The 19,454-nt window shown below is 40.1% G+C and overlaps 1 protein-coding gene across 13 annotated transcripts in view; it reads left to right on the plus strand.

Annotated features, from left to right (window-relative positions):
* map7d3 (MAP7 domain containing 3) overlaps positions 1–19,454 on the plus strand; it is a 30,217-nt gene that overhangs the window by 7,724 nt on the left and 3,039 nt on the right. The window contains exons 2-19 of one of the 13 annotated variants that reach the window (XM_085243679.1): positions 3,953–4,054; positions 4,390–4,470; positions 4,874–5,037; positions 5,304–5,415; positions 5,858–5,941; positions 8,253–8,360; positions 9,101–9,202; positions 9,627–9,725; positions 11,488–11,613; positions 13,397–13,536; positions 15,495–15,622; positions 15,717–15,934; positions 17,312–17,441; positions 17,756–18,041; positions 18,244–18,297; positions 18,393–18,462; positions 18,650–18,797; positions 19,164–19,450. In XM_085243679.1, coding sequence (XP_085099805.1) covers positions 3,953–4,054; positions 4,390–4,470; positions 4,874–5,037; positions 5,304–5,415; positions 5,858–5,941; positions 8,253–8,360; positions 9,101–9,202; positions 9,627–9,725; positions 11,488–11,613; positions 13,397–13,536; positions 15,495–15,622; positions 15,717–15,934; positions 17,312–17,441; positions 17,756–18,041; positions 18,244–18,297; positions 18,393–18,462; positions 18,650–18,797; positions 19,164–19,450 — 2,439 coding nt within the window. The remainder of the gene's footprint in view (positions 1–3,952; positions 4,055–4,389; positions 4,471–4,873; positions 5,038–5,303; positions 5,416–5,857; positions 5,942–8,252; positions 8,361–9,100; positions 9,203–9,626; positions 9,726–11,487; positions 11,614–13,396; positions 13,537–15,494; positions 15,623–15,716; positions 15,935–17,311; positions 17,442–17,755; positions 18,042–18,243; positions 18,298–18,392; positions 18,463–18,649; positions 18,798–19,163; positions 19,451–19,454) is intronic. The other 12 variants (XM_085243688.1, XM_085243698.1, XM_085243715.1 and 9 more) reach the window with 12 other exon arrangements.

Below are 19,454 nucleotides of genomic sequence, written 5' to 3' on the forward strand. Positions count from 1 at the left end.
TACTGCTAAATTTGGCACTGTTGCATTGTGTAAGAAGGGTCCATTGTCTTCTCTGCCTTACAGAGTAAGGTAATACTTGTAGAGTTGATTTCTATACAAGGAGAACATGCTACACTCGGAAAACCATTCAGTGTCTATGGTGGGTGAGTGGTTTGCTCATAGCAACCTGGTGAAAAGCTTTGTTTTCTTAAATTCAATCTCTCTGGGGCTGCTTCTTTTAAAGCTGTCTATAGTATATGTTACCCTGGTGGCAAATAATGTGGGATTATGAGGGTTGTGAGAATTCAGTGAGCATAGACTGTTTGAGGTGCTGGTGCGTGGCCTGTCATGATGATGCTTTGCATAGCTCAAATACTGATTGGTTCAAAAGTTGTCTAAAACTGGAAAGAGAATAATAGCTGAGTTGATCACAAAGAGGAAGAAAAGCAAAAACACATCAAAGATAAAAAAGAACACATGGAAAGCACAGATAATGCATGCAGGGGACAGTTTTCATTCTTTTTTAACAACCAGTTTTACTTCAGTATCAGTACCGAATAGTTCATTGTATCTTATGACTTCTGTCTTCTCAGCAGCATAGGGTTAAACAACAGGGCCAACAACAGCACAAAGACAACTGAGAGTAGCCCACATTACCGGTTGTTCCAAGTATTTTGACAGTACGCCACATGATAGCTACAGCATGTAGACGTAGGTTTGCAAAGCTCTGTGTAGGACGGGCAGTGCATCTTGTAACAGCTGTTTACAAACATCCCAGTGATTCAGTCATGGAGGTTTTGAGTGTGAAGCAATCTGAGTAGCATTAAACTTGACAATGGGTTCCTTAACCCATGCATTCATCTGGGTAGCAGCCGGCAGTTAATAATTGAAAAATTGTGCTTTTAAATTACTATTTGTAATACATAGAAGACGGTAAAGACCAGCATCTTGCTTTATCCACCAACTAAATGAAAATAGATTTAGAATAAGGACACATGATTCATGTTAACATGGGAAAATAAATACTGGATTTGCTTGATGGTATCATTGTTTTTTTGTTTTTTGTTTTTTTAATTCAAAGAAAAAGTACTATGCTTTTCGCATGAGCAGTCTAACAAGATCAAGAACATTTTTTCTTCAGTCACTTAGAATACCTTTGTGCGACAACAGTGTTGCTTCCTTAAACAATTATTGGCTCTATTTATCCTATTGCACCACTTGGACAATCATTTTTATAAGGTCCCAGTTTGTTAGTACTTAAGGAGCTCCTTTGCAACAAGAAATCTCCAGAGCTTTCCTAATATCTCCAGCATTTTAACTTTATTATGACATTAGTCATATGAGATAAATTGCTTGTGTTAAAACCTGGAGAGAGTCTTTTCTGGATCTTTTTTTAAAAAGCATATGAAAAGTTGTTTTCATAATAGAAAATATATATTTTTAAGATTAACAATAGGATTGCTTAGTTGCAATGGAGACGGTGAGATGCTTTCACAGTCACAGGACTATCATTTTGCTCTTTGTCAGCATTTATATAATGCCAACAAGAAGGGAAGAAACTGGTAACTGATACCACAGCTCATAAAGCTTGATCATGTCCTTCATGTGCTTCCTTCCTGACTTTCTGTCCTTTAACCATACTTTTTTTTTATTTTTTATGAATAGTTTTGGCTGAAGAAAGGACTATTGACCCTGCGATAGTTTGATGGGAGAGCTGATCTTCTCTTGGAGTTAGACTTTTTATAGGACAGACTGCACGCACATCAACTGTTAAAGCAATGATTGTGTTTTTGGGTACATGTGGAAATTAGTCATCAGTTGGTTTTATGTTTTCTGGATATTTTTATACTTATGAAATTTTGTACACCTGTGGGCGCACATGCTGTATACCAGGAAGCTAACAAGGGCTTTATTCTACTTTATCATTGAAGCTTGTCACAGAAAGCACTGTATGAATAACTACACAGCTGACCACAAACATGGTTGAATAACTGGATTGTTGTATAGCTTCAGATCTATTAGATCTCTCCAGATTTACCATTCATATGGAAAGCAAACAAAACAGAACAAAAAACAACTTATTCAAATTGTTTTGGTTTGAACTAATGGTTTAAACAGACTGTACTTGCTGTGCTTTGGGCCTTAGTATTGCCCCCTTGTAAGGTGCTTGCATGCCATCAAGCTCAACTTTTAGATCAGTGTCTTGGCCAAGGACCCTTTGCTATCTAAAATAGACCTCCGAACAGACTAAGACAAAGCAACCAAAAACTGTTCTGTTATTTGAACATCTTTTGAGAGATAAGTGCCAAATCTTAGCCAAAACGTAACTGGTATTTAACAAACATTTGGATGTTTATCAGTGGAAGCCGTATTCCCTGCAAGGTACTGCTGACATGTCCAGAGTTTCCTGTTGCTGGATAAGTGATTAGGAATACAAGTGTGGGGTTTTTTTTGTTTGTTTGTTTTCTTTGTGTGTGTCGTGGAAACAAATACAATTTGTATAACATTAGTCTTTTGGTCCCTCATCACACTGTCTTTTAATTGATACTGGGCTGCCACAAACGATTATTTTGATAGTCGACTAGTCACCGATTATTTTTGCGATTAGTCGACTAATCAGATCATCATCCATTGGAGTAAAACGTACAGCTTATTGCACCGGCAGCATCTGCTCTTATATAACTATCATTAGCTTACAGCTTTAAGTGTTTAAGGTATGTGCTAACTAAACATAAAGACAAGATGATAGTTTATTACATTTTAATGAAATTTGCAGATTGTTTCGGTGAAGTTTAATAAACTCCTTGCTATCTAAAATATAACAGGACACCGGAGTATATTCTCGAGCATCTCACACTTCTGATAACCAGTTGTCTTCTTGACGTTTATTCAGCTGTGCAAAAACTATAACTTTAATCTCAGCCAAACCGATTTACTCAGGAACAAATAAAATACTAAAAAAAGCCAAATAATGACATTTTGAAGTTATCTAAGTGACTTATATATATTTAACCTGAGTAGCGAAAGACGGCGGTGGGTTTGAAAACGATTTGCCGGGAGTCCGGTGTTCTCACGGCTCTAGTGACTTTGCCCCCAGCTAGCTATTGAGCTAGTGGGTAACAGACATCTCCGAAAACGTCGGCGCGCTTTTGAAAATATGCGGTGTCTTGATAAACTGAGCAGATATTTGAGGTTTACACAGCTACATTCTCGCCTGAAAATATGTTAAAAGTTTATTTTGTGACCCAGAAAGAAGAATAAGAGTAATATTAAAACTAACCAGCTGCCGCCATTGTTGGAAACTGAGCTGGGCTGCGCTATGAATTCTGGGACAGAGCTTCTTCTTCTTTGGGGTTTAACAGCAGCTGGCATCCTTGTACATGCAGTGCTGCCATCTTCTGTTTCAGTCCGTTATTACACTGTTAAATCCTGCTACTTATTCCTGCGTCTTTTATGATCTTACAAAGCTTCAAACAACGCGTCAACTATTAAATCAGTCGTCGACGATTTTGATAGTCAATGTAATCGTGACTAGTCGACTAATCGTGGCAGCCCTAATTGATACAAATCAAATCATTTGAATTTCTGAATCTGGAGTTTTTATATCCATGATCCAAACTGGAATTGACAGATTAAAAGTGGCCACTCCCTTTTGTAAAAGGCCATCTTTAAAATGGTAGTGAACAATGCACTTATTCGGTCCAAATCTCACCACACCAGCATAATTCTCCCACAATTCTCAATGTGGAATCAGAGATGGTGGAAGTATAGCACGACATTGTGAGTCTACCTTTTATGCAGACATCAGATTGGTGCTGTTACTGTGTCTACTGTTGGCTTTAAAAGCGCAACAGTGTTGCATTGCTACCTCTTTCTGCCTTGCATACACTTTATGCAGAATAGGCAAAATAGTGGCACATTATTCCTGCCTTGAACAAGCTGTGTAAAAGGACTTGTTTGTTCTCTCATTCAGCTGCAGCTGCACAGGCACAAGCCGAGGAAAGGCGCAGCTTGGCGGGAAACAGCCCAGGACCTACAAATAACACACCAGCTAAACCTCAGGGGTGCAGGCCAGGTAAATGACACTACATCTTGACACAGAATCAAACTGGTTATTACAGATATTACCCTCTCGTGAGGTTATTGTCGTCCATAATCTGAAACATTAGATGCAACTCCCAATGCTTTTCTGCCATCCTCTCAGTGTGGCTTAATGCAGGTAAATCTTAGTCATCACCTTATTACCGTAACAGTTGACAAAGCTCATTAATGAGTCACATGCACACATCTGCCTGCCTGATACAAAGCCTTTGTTACGCTATGCTGCATTGTAATCCACCATCAAGTTATATGTGTAAGTATTCATGCACATGCTTTACCTATAAACCACATATGCACGTGTGCCTGCAGTACTTGACGGTGCCACACTTAGAACAGACGACAGACTGCGGGTGGCAAAAGAGAGACGTGAGGAGGCAGAGAGACAACAGGGTAAGAGGATAACCCCAGTTTTGGGATTAAGATATTTTAGCCAAAGAACTATAGTAAATACTCAAATAATCTGATATTGAGTTTATTAAATGAGCAATGGTTTTATTCATTTTAAACAAAAATACCTAACAATTGGATATAGCTGTTAGCTGCAACCCACCAATAGAAATCTTTCATTTACTTAGTTTGGTCTTACTAATATGTTAATTCAGTACAAATAATAATAATAATAATGGATTGGATTTATATAGCGCTTTTCAAGGCACCCAAAGCGCTTTACAATGCCACTATTCATTCACTCGCATTCACACACTGGTGGAGGCAAGCTACAAAAAACAAACAAACAAAAAAACAACAACATACTGACGAGTGATTTCTTTGTACTGCATGCTCATATTGCCAGCTTTACGAGAATCTCAGATCATGGAGCGGGAGCGCAAGGCCAAGCTGCAAGTGGAGCGTCAGATGGAAGAGCGTCAGAAAAAGGTTGAGGAACAGCGAAGGAAGGAGGAGCAGAAAAGATTGGCTGTGGAGCAGAAGAGGAAGCAGAAACAGGAAGAAGAAAAGGTAGCTTCAACACGGGTGGAAGCAGAGTAATGTGATCTACTCAGCAGCGCTCACTGCTGCTCAGCTGACATTTGTGACTAAAAGAATCTAATTTACATAAGAACACAGCTTACACTGTTTTTCTTCATATTTTTAAAGGACCATCACCGCGCAGTTGCCCATGAATTGTAATACAGTTATGAAAGCTACAGATCATCTTCTGTTTGTTTTGTTTTAGGCTCAAATGTTAGTCAGCTGCAAATGACTTGCATTTTTTCCCTCCTCAGGAGCACTATGAGGCAGTGATGAGGCGGACGTTGGAGCGTAGTCAGCAAGTCGAGCAGAGGCAGAAAAGATGGTCTTGGGGAGGACTGTCCACAGACTCAGATGGACGAACAGGTACTTTAGTTCGTCCTTGATAGTTCACAGTGTATTGTGTGCTACACCACAGCTGGGATGAAATTTGGCCTAAATCTGAAAGCTGTTCATTGCAGTTTTATTTATTTATTTTTTTTCCAGCAGCTAATGCAAACAACAGATAAAACCAGTTGAGTCGTAGGCAGTTAGTTTACCCACATCACAGCATTCTTGCTTGTTGTCTGATCAAAGCCCTCTCAGACAGCCTCTCAGCCCTCATTTTACCGTGTCCGCCAGAAAATCAAACCAGTCCGGTGTATGTGATGATAGTCTGGTGTTCAGATGATAATCTGAACAGTGGGTGTCAAGTGAAGGATGATGACTATCAGCCATTTCTAACCTTCATCTCTTTCACTTATTTGAAGGATATGTCATGATGTCATATGTTTTATCGCTCTTTCCTGAGAGCTGTCTTTTCCCACAGGAGATTCTGATGCCAGTGCCTCATCTCCAGTAACTATAGTTATCTCCTCTCCCTCACCAGAAAAGCCACCAAGGAGTCATCAAGGTTTTGTTTGTTAATATTTAATTCACTGGTGTAGCTTCACAGCATGGGTAGTCACTGGCTCTCCAAATGCACTGGCAATGCTTCCTCCCAACACCTTTGTTTCCACCAACCTCATGCAGTTTTTTGTTTGTTATTTTACTAATATTTTTTTCTTTAGAGCCTTTGAGCTATAGGTTTGGTTACTGGTCACTTTTTCCATTGTTGTTTTTGACATTGTAACTAATCAACAAATTTTTATATACCCAATACATTTTTTGCAAAGGCAGTCAACCTATCCTTAATGCTCTGAAGCTGCCTTAAGGACACAGCTTATAATCATAAGAACTAGAATATCTATATTTTTTAAAAAAACCCACAGGCCTGAAGTAGAGCTGGGCGATATGAGATTTTTTCATATCACGATATGTTTTTTTCATTTCAGGCGATAACGATATCTATCACGATATAAGCCAAATAACTATATTTGTAAGATTTAAATGTGCCGTTGCTCACAAGTAAAATGTGAAATAATCAGCAGCTTGTTTTTATTTAAATATTTATTTCCCATAATAAGTTCAACAGGGTAGATGTACTTAAGGAACATGAGACTTTTTCAGATAAATAAAGGCAAATATTGCAAACTACACAAAAGGCAGCCGCTAAAGTGTTTAAGTTTCAAAATAGAACAAACGAAACAGACTAAATTGTCAATTCCACTTAGAAACAAAATATTAATTCTAAAAATAAATCTTAGTTTGTTTTACAGAAGAACAGACAAAACTGACTAACTTTTGTCAATATCAAATAAACTGAGAACTAAAAGGAAATTCTCAATCTCTCCTTGTTGTATAGCTGAGCTTTTCAAACAGTTGTAACAGTTACTTTAGTCTGACAAAAGCCGAATGACGAATTAGCGCTTCCAGTCAGAGACTGAGGCTACGTCCACACGTACACGGGTATTTTTGAAAACGGAGATTTTCCGTTTTCGTTTTAAAAAAAAATCCTGTACACACATAAAGGCAGAAATGAAGGAAAACGCTGCTATGAACATGCCAAAGCAGCAGGTGGCGCTAGATTCCTAACCGTGCAGAAATGTTGGCCAATCAGAAGTCTAGAAGCCTCGGCGGGAAAAAGTAAACAAAGCTGGGGCATAGAAGCAGAACCGAGTCGTATGTGTGGAGGGACAGTAAACACTGCAGAGAGTAGAATTAACAGTAACAGTATTGTAGAAATTCATTTCACCGAAACAATAACGTGGCGCAGTGTGACGCATGCACCAGTTTATTGTATTTCCAGACTTGCTTTCGGCACAATTTACAGTGCACGCTACTCTGTTTTTTGTCAGACTTGAAATAGCCGAAATACCTTCACACTACGGAACTTCTATGGCTCTTCCGTTCGACAATCTCTCCGGCATTGGAACCATCATCTGTTTTCTCTTCGGTCACGCTCGGTTGATTTTTCTAGTCGGCACACTCATTTCCTCCATTACCCGCTGCCTGCTTCCCAAACAAACACACGTGCGGCTTGGCACTTGTGCTGTACCTAACAAGTCACGCGACGTGACGCTGCGGCTGTGATTGGTTCGGCTCCGCGCTACTGAATTTGGATTGGCTGACCTTTTTTTTTTTTTTTTTTTTTTTTATTTAAGAGGACAAGAGCGGCGAGGTCTATCGCGATAGCTTAATTTCTCTATCGAGTAAAAGTTATATCGCGATACATATCGTTATCGTTCTATCGCCCAGCTCTAGCCTGAAGTAAGGACATGAATGCAAATCGTTTTTAATATTTAAGGATTTTAAATGTAAAAGCCATTTTATTCCTGAATTCTGGCTGTAATTGCTCATTCCTATTGTTGTGCATTTCAAGATCACATGGGTGACTTTGCAATAATTTCTCTTTGAATGGTATTCCAAGAAAGCACTATTGTATCTGGCACAGACAATATGTTTATGCTCTGCTCTTGGAGGGATTCAACATAAACATTTTTTGTTTACTAACTAACAGCAATGCCTGATTCTCAAATCACAGTGGCTGTGTTTTGATATTTATGCTTATGGCATGTACTGTTGTCGATTCGGTGTGTTGCTGAATGCCCATTTTGTTAGTAGCACGATAGCATGATCAATTAAGTTAATAGGAAAATTCATCCCCAAAGACAAATATAGTTTGTGTCCTTTTATTTCAGGTGTATTAACTTATAGCCCTTTGCCTGTTGGAGGTATTGAAATACAGCAGATCATTTTACTCCCTTTTGTAAACCTAAATTCCCTCCCTTTTGCCTCCGGTTTAAATCCCGCCTCCCTTGTCTGTCTTTCCTCCTCCCTCTTAGTGGACAAGCGCTCCACATCCACCACAAACCTGAAACAGCCGCCTGAGGCTGGCATGAGCAAACGCCTATCCTCCTCATCTGCCACCCTCCTCAAATCACCTGACAAACGTAAGTCTCCTCGCCTCCCTCCCTCCCCTCCTTCCTCCCTGCTTCCATCCTACCCAGTGCTGCAACTTAACCAACAAAAGTGTTTTGTTTTTGTGTGTGTGTGTGTGTGAGAATATTTATGAATGAGCTTTTTCAGGTATTGTACCATTTCTGAAATGGAACAAACTGAATGAACTCTGACCCCTCTCCTTTTTCATATCCAGGGTTTAACAGACTCACTGATGCAGAGAGGGATTGGTAAAACTGCTTTAATCTGTTTCTCATTCCTGATTCCAGATACTGCCCAGTTCTTCTGCATACATTCACTGCATCTCTTCGGATTCATTAATCAGTAAATAGTTTTAAGGGCTGCTGAGCACCAAACGATGATGTTCATGAATATTCTCTTGTATTATAGAGAGCTGTCACTCTTCTGTTACAATATACTCAATCCTGTTTTGATTCACATAGAATATAGTAGAAGTGTACAAAAAAAAATCATGAAACGGGTATTTGATTTCTACAGGAAACAATCAATGCAGATGGGTGAATCACATCTCTTCACAGCCTCTTCAGGCTGACAGTGTCATTTTTATTTTCCTTTTCAGCATAACTGGTTTCTCTTTACTTCTCAGCTTGTTTCATAATAAATTATGCCACCACTCTGAATACAATATATGAATTAATTCCAAAATGTTGTGTACCAGTTACAAGCTAGTCTCGTTATTTCACCTTTGGGTTATTTCATCATTGTCCCTCAGGTGTTAAGCCAAGGAGTTCATCTTGTAACCGGTTACCTAGCAATGCCAATGCTGATCAGGCCAGTAAGGAAGACGACAAAAAGCTTCAGGTGGAACAGACAGGTGCAAAAGATCCCCTCTTCATCTCGCATGATACTTTAATAACCAATATTGTGTTAAATACACAATTTGTCAAAATAATGCATTATTTATTAAATACTCAGCTGTGTCTTATGCATGACACGCACACTGAAGATTTGCTTATTGCTTGTTATTTTGTTGAAACACTTAAAGAGGCTAAAAGTAGTATTACAATAGTCAGCTCTGATTTAGGGAGAATGAGCTAGTGTGATCAGATGGAAAAGTTGAAGCTCGTCTTTGTATCAAGGCTTCATCTCTTAAACTGGGGCATCAGCTGCTGTCAGCCTTAACCCGGTGACTCACATAAAGCAAAACAAAGTGCACATGACTTGTAGACTTTCTTAAGGGTTTCCTTGTTGACTCCCCCAGTGCCTGCTTGGCTATAACTCCACTCTCATGTTCCCAGGCCGTTCTGTGAAGAAGAGAAGTTCCTCCCTTACGCGAGTAAGTCTGGGCAGAGCACAGACCCCTGCAAAGCCTGATAAGGGGACAACGGATGATCAAGGTGGCTAGCATGAACAATCAGCATGCAACACTCATGCATCTTTCTTTAAATAATAAGCATGTGGCTCTGATGCTACTTCATCATTCTGAATCCTCTTGTATTTTTAAATCCTTAACAACGCTGACTGCTGCTAAGAGCTTTTAGGGATAATAAATCTCATTTATCTCCTTTCAGACTTATGAAGTTCAAGGTTTTTTTTTTTTTATGCTGGATCTTCTTGCTGCATATGGCCTTTTTTTTCCATTCATGTTCTCATTTACCTAAATGCTCATTTACACCCATGTCAGATGCAGTTTTCTCTACACTGCCAGTTGTCTTTGATTTTCTGGGAATGTTATGCTTGTTCCATCAGTCCTTTAACCTTTTTGCTGTCTTGACCTAGCTGATGCTGCTCTACGTCACATTTCTCACTGGAAGTGAATCTTGTTTTAACCCCCTTTGTATTTTATTTTTTTTATCTTTTCATTTTTTCAAGTGTTCACTAAGGAAGTGTCTGTTGTGTGCTCTGCTTGGACTAACACTGTGTATTGTTTTGTTGTCACAAAGTGTTGATTGTTTTCTCCCTCCGACATGACGTCATAGGTGGATTTAAGTCACTCGTGCTTCATTGCGGTGTGTGTCCGTGCCATCCCAACATAGCAGCCACAGAGCACACAAATGACCTAAGCAAATCACTGTACTCTGTGTGTTGCTATTAACAACCAGTGCTTTTATTTGTTCCGTAGCCAAACCAGTCTCTTTGTATGTATGAAACTAAAGAAAAACGCTCTTGTCCTCTATTCATGTATGTTCTGTGTGTTTAATCTGAGCAGTAGCACAACACATAAGCTGTCTTCCATACTGAATCAGCATTTTTGAGTTTAAATAGGTTTTTTTTTTTTTCATAATTCTACCCTTATTACAAAAATAACTACAGAAATTATGACCTGGATATAGAGTAGGAAACAGCAGGAAGTCATGTCGCCAGCCCCAACGGGCAGCCACTAAATGATTAACAAAAATCAGGTCTGTCAACAACACATGTCTCCTCAGGAAGGGGCTATAAAAGGAAGTGAGAATCTAGAATCTCCTTTTGAAGAGCTAACATTTAGGTACATGTAGCAGAAACAACCTATTATAAGCTCCAAATATTTCTCAGTTGCATTTTTTTTTTTTTTTTTTTAAGTATCAGCAGCAGCCTTAATGGGGAATTTTCTTAGTGTCTTAGCTAGTGTGCTTTTAGAAGGGCTGTAGTCATCCTCTTTCTTTGCAGGAATAATTTGGACCGTTTTTTCTCTTTCCACAATAGAGAACATTGCACAGCATTAGATGTAGCACTGTAATAGACATGGTCACTGTTCTTTTGTTTATTCTTCTCTTCTTCTTACCCAGTATTATTCTTCTGATTGCTTTAAAGTCATTTCATAATTTGTTTTTCCCTTCAGCAAATCCTAAGGAACCATTACTTTGATGAGCTTTTCACTAATCACCTACCAGGCAAACTCTTTTATCAGTCTCAGTACTTTTCCACGGTCACCTTATGTACTGTCTTTTATTGAGTATCCTTCTTTAACTCTATATTTATGAAAGTATAAAGACAGTTTATAAGGAACCTATCTAAGACGAGAGCCATTACCTTTGGTTCTGTATGTTGATTCTCTTGTTAAATCACATGGTGAACTTTGTTTCTTTACTTTTATTCCCCATTCTCATCCACTCTTTCTATCTTGGCCTTTACATTCTCTTGCTTTTTTCCGGTGATCTGTTTTTTTTGGACGTGTAGCTCGCAGGCCACTGGCCACTACTGTGGATGGAGGGGTCCTTAGTCGCCTGCTCACACCCACCCAGGCCTCACTAGCTAGGAGCAAGAGCGCTGCCGCCCTGTCCGCTGAAGGAACAGATGCCCCAGGTAACCTCCGCTTAGGAGACCCTGAAAGAGAGGAAAGTTGGCCAGGGACAGACCTGGTTACCCTCTCGTTTCATCAGTAAAAAGTCAACCTACGTATTCCCATTATCAGTTAACTAGATAATTTCATTCCACTGCCCAGATGCACTTTTGGACTTTTCAAAGTGATTGGTCGCTTCAGAGTTTTGACTGCAGTTGTAGTGATCAAATGTTAACGTGTGCACAGTAATTAATTATAATAAATAGCATGAGAAAGTGTATTTACATTCTAACAAATAAACTGACATACTCACACACACGTTTAGTTTACATGCATTTCCAAATCTGATACAATCAGTTGTTGTGTGCTGAGCTGGGCTGTGCAGGGCAGTCTTGGTCAGGAGCATTTCTCTGCCTCAGAGTAGCTTCAGGGTCCACACTAGGAGATTTACTCTAAGCTGCTTACCTATTGGTTCTTGTTACATCAAAGTAGGTCTGTTGTGCCTTTCCATGAGTTCTCATAGTGAGGCATAATATGTGTTGATATTGTGGATGCTTTAAAGCATCCTGTGTGGGTTTTTATGTCGCCCTCGATGACTGACATGCCTTAATGTGAATAAGTTTTTTGCTGTGGTGGTAATGATCAATTGCTCTATAGTGGTTGACAGCCTGCAATGATTAACATACAACCACAGTAATGAATACCTCTTTTTCCCTGGTTGACTGTGTGTTTTTATAGGTAGGAAGGGGAGTGTACTGTAAAGCACTTCAAAGCTGCAGCTGCATTTCTAGTGTTGGTTTTAGGCTGTGGCGTTTATTGAGTATTGAGTGGCCATTACAAACCTGTTAGAAGGTATAGATCCTCTGCTAAGTATAGCCCCAGTAGAAGCATGACTCATCCACATTAGCAGCAGCTCATTACAGGGTAGGTTTCATAGTCATTGCTGCGGCGCAGTATAAACTCTGAATGAATTTAGTGAACAGGCTGTGGCAGGGAGAGTTCTTTGGGTCTTGGGATTATGATGGTTAATCCCTCAATCTGACACAGCAAGCTAGTGCACAGCACCATTTCCTCTTCTAACTGCAGGCTAGACTTAACCTAATTGCTAAAGACAGTGTGTTAGAGCCTTTGCCATTACAGTGTTATAGTTATTTCTCAGTCCTGTCCTGAAACTTGAAAGGTCGGTCTCTCTCTGATTAGGAACAGTTACAGCATGACAAAAGAAAGACATATTACTCATTACTCATACTCTAGTTACTGTACTCGAACACAGCAAGCAGTGCTATTTACATTCACTATGTGTTTAACGTACTAATAAATCTGTGTGATTTTTGTGTGTGTGCAGTGTCAGTGTGTGTTCTACTTTGGTGGTGGTAGGTTTTACATAATGTGTGTTGTGCTGTGCTTATGGTGCCCGGTGTTTAGATTTGTTCATGTTGTATCCAGAAGCTGCAGGGTGTTTGGGTTTTTCGCCACATTGTTGCTCCCTGCTTGTTATGTGTCTCCAGTAATTTCCAGCCCGTCCGGAGTTTCAGAAATTAAGCTATTCCCTGCGTAATGAGCTATATCTAACAAGTCGCTTTGTTTTTTTTGTGCTCTCTCTCCTTACAAAAACCTTTCATTTCTTCCATCCATCATTCTCCCTTCCTCATTCCTTCTTTCCCCAACCTTACCTCTGTATTCCCCCTCTTTTCTTAATCATTCACTCCTTTTGCTTTTTGCTGCTTTGCTGCCCAATTTGGTCGCTTATCACTCCTCCCATTGGTTGTGCTCCCATGGTCCTGCGATGACTGTGTCCTTTACCAGAGTGTCACCTGTGTCCTCGCTCAGCCTCTGCCAGCCCATTGCACCCACCCCGTGGTCCAGTGCGCAGCCGCAGCAGCGACCGACAGAAGAGCAGCATGACCACATCTGTGTCAGCCGATGGAGCCCTGGACCCTTCGATGGTATGAACACCTTCGTTTTAATAACTAATAACAGCTTTTAATCGTTGATCTCAATTTTAAAAATGTTCTCATGTCAGAAAACTGAAAAATAATGTTCGATTTGTTTAGTATCACTTTGGATTTGCTGATGGAGTAACCTGGATGTAGGGCTTTAGCTGGCATCTCCTAATCCATATCGAAATTTCCGAGTGATCATAGACACATTTAGGTTACGCATTTGGTTGTGACTATAAGAACGACAGAGTATGTTATTCTGCTCATAGAAGATGTGCTTGAAATAATTTAATGGAGTTTTGATTATATTACATAATTAAAAAAAACATGTGTAGCAAAGCTATGGTTTTATTTCTGTGGGAAAGTTGTTAAATTTTGTTTGGAAATCATGGACAGAAAAAGTTTCAGTAGCTTACTTTTTTTTAGTAGCATTGTAGCAAGAGGGAGCACAGCAAGTAGTGCTATCTACAGTGACTGTGTGTTTAGTGTACTAATAAATCTGTGTGATATTTGTGTGTGCAGTGTCAGTGTTTGTTCTACTGTGGTGGTGGTAGGTTTTATGTAGTCTGTGCTGTGCTTGGTGTTCATATTTGTTCATGTTGTATCCAGAAGCTGCAGGGAGTTGACAGAAAATGAAAACTTTCCTACATTAAAATTTGTGCAACAAACAGAGTGGCATGGGAAATAAATTGCCCCCTTCCTGATGTATTAGTGAGTCGTCAATGCACATTTGGAGTATTTGTGATAGGTCGCACACTCTTGGGAAGGTGTAGAGGTTTCTTTATTTGTGGATAATGGCTCTTGCTGTGGTTCACCGGAGTCCCAAAGCCTTAGAAATGACTTTGCAACCCTTTCCAGACTGATAGTTGTCAATAACTTTCTTTCTCGGCTGTTTCTTTAGATCGCAGCACTGTGTGTTGCTTTTCGAAATTTATTAGCCCACTTTATTTTGTTAGACAGTTTCTATTTAAATGATTTCTTGGTTCAGCAGCTCTGACATTAAGCATGCCTGGGTGTAGTTAGAGAAAATAAACTCAGGTTTCCATAAATGTGATTAATTACAGTCATCTCATCATTTAAAGGAGGGTGGGTTACTTTTCCACATAGAGCCAGTTAGGTTTGGATAACTAACCAGTGATCTCTGTCTAGTATTAGAATTTGTTTGATCTAAAACATTTAAGTAAGACAAATATGCAAAAAATGCTTTTTCATGTCACTGTATATGCATATATCCTGCTACATTTGCCTGTCAAAGTACTTCTGCAGGATGCTAACCATAGGGAAATGTTACTCATGCAGCTGCTCTTTGGACTTTGCTGGTCACTCATTTAAACATGGGCAAAATTTCATACTGCTGATGCTTGAGGGTCTTATCTGTATGGTCTCACTTGTTGGTCTGCCGTGCCTGGTTCTTTCTCAACCTGGCTTTCTTCCGCCTTCGCTGTGGTTGTGAAGGGCTTCATTGTCATAGTATGAAACAAAGGGATTCACAGTGGCCCGATTATGGACAAATCAGGCCATGCAAAGCAGACCCCACCCAGACCGTGGGACCCAATGTCAGAAGCCTCTGACTTTTCTCACCATCATGTTATCATCTCTCCTTAAGATGTACTGAATGGATAATGTGGATAATTGGAATTCAAAGACTTCTATTTGTATTACATCTCAATACAAACAAGTAATTGTTTTAAAGTTAATTTTCAAGACCTGCAGCAAAAGTAATCTACAAAGATTTGTAGTGAAAGAATACGGTGAGGAGTTTGTTACAAAGTAAAAGCTTTTTTGGGGGGGAATCAGTTAAATTCATCACTAAAGTGCTTTGTTTTTCAATATGTTCTATAAATATTTCATAATACACAAAGGATTTTGTGGGAATTGGTGTTACGTTCTTGGAATAACCCTATTTGAGAGTGGTTTCATTAATACTGTCTCCACTTGTGTCCTTTTTTTTTGTGAAATTACAGAAAGATAAGAAGTTAACATCACCTGTGGGGCAACGTCCTGCCTCCCCATCCACTCCAGGTCGGCACCGTTCGCCATCGCCTGCCCCCAGTCCAGGTCCGAAGAGGACTCCTTCGCCTTCAGCACCCAAGTAAGACTCCTGCACAGGATTTGTTATGAAACACATGCATTTTCATTTGGTTTTAAGTCAGAAAATAAGATGGCACACACAATTTCTTCTGCAGGCAAAGCCCTAAGATGCGCCCAGCCTCTCCAGGCGCAATGAAACAACGCCCACCGTCTCCTCAGCCTGCATCAACCAAACCCCCACCCATCCAGAAGCCTCTCGCTCCAGCAGGACCACCAACCTTACGAAAGAGGAACTCCAAGTCCAAAGATCTATGTCCTGTTCAAGCTGTGGCTCAACAGTCCTCTGATTCCAGCAAGACCAAAGACAAAGATGGTGAGCAGTTAACAGAGAAAGATTGCTTTATGTACTGTGACTTAACAGCTATTGTCACCTGGCAGTCGGTAGCAGTATTTGCCAAGACTGTTCATTATCCTGCAAACCAGGATGTTTGTTCACTGTATTCAGACATACATTTCATTTCAGCCAGTAAAGCAGGACAAGATGATATCTTTGTAAACCAAGCTAAGTCTTAAGTCACTAAGTTAAAGTGTTTTCGGCTAATGTACTGCAGCACGTCTAGTTCCAGGTGATTACCTCCAGGTCATAATGACATATCCCTTTTTTTCAAAAATGTTGCTTCTGCAAAAAGACTGTTTGTCCTGCACGTAGTTATTGGCACATGCTTCATTGACTGCATTCAGAGGAAACTGCAAACAGAATTTGTGCTTTAAGCACAAGGGAATCACAATCACTGAACATGGTTTTATAACATGTCATTTTATTTTAGTAGACACACCATTATTGGGATTGTGTTTACATATTGCAATAAATCTCGGTGAAGCAGAAAAGGTAGCGTTTATCACCTGGAGTCGCATGCTTTAGACATTTGGATTTGCTGTTTCTTCTGCCACCTCCTGGCAGGGAAAATCGTTTTCATATGGATTTACATGCAACCAGATATCCACTGTGTGTTAAAAGCTCTAAAAGCATGGTCCAGTTTAGGTTGCACATTTATTTTTAGGAGTGTATGAACGGCGTTTACCCTGTGTCTGCTGAGATAGGCTCCCCAATGGCTGTTTTATGAGCAGTTAAGAAAATGGAAGGATGGGTTTATTCAACAGTCCAGCTGATAGATTTGTCACATTGCTTACTATGGCTTAACACACCCAATACACCCAAAACATAAATGGATAAATGGCTTGATGTGTTAACCTTTGTTGTCTAACCTCATGTATGAATTCCTGAGGAGAGTACTTCACTCAAAGCAAAGGGATACTCTGGGATTCAAGTTGAACTTTATCAAGACACTTTCTTCACTGTTCTGCTTCTGTCTTTTCTGTGATGACAAATTCTTTGTGAGCTTTGTGAGCTGCTGGTTTTCAGGACTGTCTGGAAGTCACAATAGAAGTAGCAGTGCGAATCCTCGCTGAGAGAGTATTCAAGAGTGTAGTCCAGGCCTCAAAAGGCATCCAGTATGAATCAGGGGTATGATAATGGACATGGTCTGATACTTGAGGGCAAAGGTATACCTGATGAGGGGATGGGACTTTACCATGTGCTGATGAAGGTCGGTGATGGTAGGGATGATGTGCTGCCAGAGCTTGATTTGAGAAGAAAGGTTAAAGTTGAGGTAAATCAGGCCCGTACAGCATTGACAAAGTAGCTGACAAAAAGTCCTCAACCTCCGCATTTGTCTTTTCCACCTGTCAGACTCAAAGGCTACGTCAGGCACCAACTCGGCTGCTGAGGCTGCCAAGATCCTGGCAGAAAACCGTAGACTGATGCGAGAGCAGAAAGAGAGAGAGGAGAAGCTTAGGCTACAGAAGGAGGAAGAGGAGAGGTAAGGTTATTTGAGCTGCTGGAACTGTGTTCTTGTTTGTTCCACAAGTTATCATCATAAATTATTGTTTTTATTGTGTGTTGTTTGTCTATATATGACAGAGTAACCTCATTTATGACCACAGCGTAATACCATTGACAACAAAGTTGTTTAATAACAACAGTAGTTTGGAGCTGCTTGTATTTTATAGCCACATGTGCGATTTGCATTGTTTTAGCTAATGAAACAGGCTGAGGCATACTGGCAATGAATACGAATAATTTTCATTTGTCAGGATACGTTAAATTAAGAGGTGCCATTTTTGACTATCTTAGGTTGAGAAAAGAAGAAGAGGCACGATTAGCAGAAGAGGCTCGATTGAAACGTCTGGAGGAGGAAAAGCAGCTTGCAGAGGAGAGAAAACTTAGGGAAGAGGAAGAGGCTCGCCTAGCAGAGGAGGAACGGATTAGGCTGGCAGAGGAGGAAGCACAAAGGCAGGCTGAGCTCCAAAGGGAACGCGAGGAGGCCGAGGCCAAAGCCCAGGAGGAGGCAGAAAGAGTTCGTCAGGAGAGAGACCGCATTATGCAGCAGAACCAACAGGAGCGTATGGAGAGGAAGAAGGTATGATGGGTGCATCAACTTTTTAAATTTTTGTTTTGGGCCTTGATTCATCGACGTGTCATTAAATAATTTTGTTTTGACAAGAAGTTACATCGAGAGTCAGTTTTTTAACCATCAGTCTCTCCTTTACCCAAGAGTCCAGATCACATTGGCAAAGTAATTACTAGAAATTAATTTCTAACCTAACTTCTTTCTGTTACAGAGAATTGAAGAAATAATGAAGAGAACTAGAAAAGGGGACCAAAATGATTTAAAGGTGAGCTCACATTCAGTCAACCCATTTGGTCGTATTTGTGATTTTTGGAAAATTCCTTCACAATCAAGGTCGGTTAACATTTGTCTCCTGTGTAGAGAGATGATGATAAATGCACACAGGAGAATGAAGATGAGGAAATGGACCAGATAAACTATGAAACTAAAAGTAAGAGTTCTCCAGTCTTTTTCAGCTAAGAATCTAAATATGCTGAGCAGCTTTCATTATTTGTCTGTAACTGCGAATGTATCTTCTTACTTTCAATGTACTTACATATTGCTTGAGTAAAATTACATATATTTCTATGCGACTTGTGACATATCTAATCTGTGTTTTCATTGTCGCCCTAATACAGTAACAGAGATTGACAAAGATGAGAGCTGTCTGTCCTCCGGTGAGCCTGCAACAGAGCGAGAAGAGCCTCTGGGCCACACGGACGAGACATCAGAGACAGACAAGGAGAATAACAATGGCACAAGCACAGATGAGACTCAGGCAGAAAGGTACAACGGTAGAGAAACCAACAAAACCCACAAACTGAGTTACGTTTAGTCATCTAAAACTGCCTCAAATAGTTGGCACTTTTCTTCCTCACAAAATACCTCGGTATTACAAGTTAGCTAACATGTCAGAGGTGGGACAAGATTTTCTCACATTATTAAACTGTTTTGGTATGTTAGTGAAGCCAAAGACTCCCATCTCATATTTTACAGTTTGGCTTCTAACATTTTACAGAGAAATACATAAAATACATTACATTTCAGATCTTTTTTTCTCTCTTAAGAATCAGATTTTAGTTCAGATGTATTTCTATTAAAATACAAACACCTATAATAATCTCTTACTCTCCCTTGGTTCCCCTTCTTCAGTCCAGTACCTGAGGGTCGCCTTGTCGAGGGTTCTGAGTTCACGAATGAGCAAGACTCTACCAAGTTGGTCTCCACAGTCAATGGAAAATCCAACCAATGGAGCTTTGAGGAGCTCATTGATCTTAACGGCCACTCCAAGTCTCGACCCCTCCTTGAGGCGGGGGACTGTAACAATGTCTTGATCAATTGTGACGGGAGCTCAGATGGAACCAGAGTAGCCTTTGAAGACAATGAAACCCCCATCAGCACGCTGCATTCCTCCAGTCAACCCATAGAAGCCCTGCCAGGTGA

This window comes from Mchenga conophoros, linkage group LG2 (genome assembly GCF_057382185.1).
Source record: "Mchenga conophoros isolate Kocher_MC1m ecotype Shallow Benthic linkage group LG2, M_conophoros_male_GT1.1, whole genome shotgun sequence".
In the NCBI taxonomy this organism is placed as follows: domain Eukaryota; kingdom Metazoa; phylum Chordata; class Actinopteri; order Cichliformes; family Cichlidae; genus Mchenga; species Mchenga conophoros.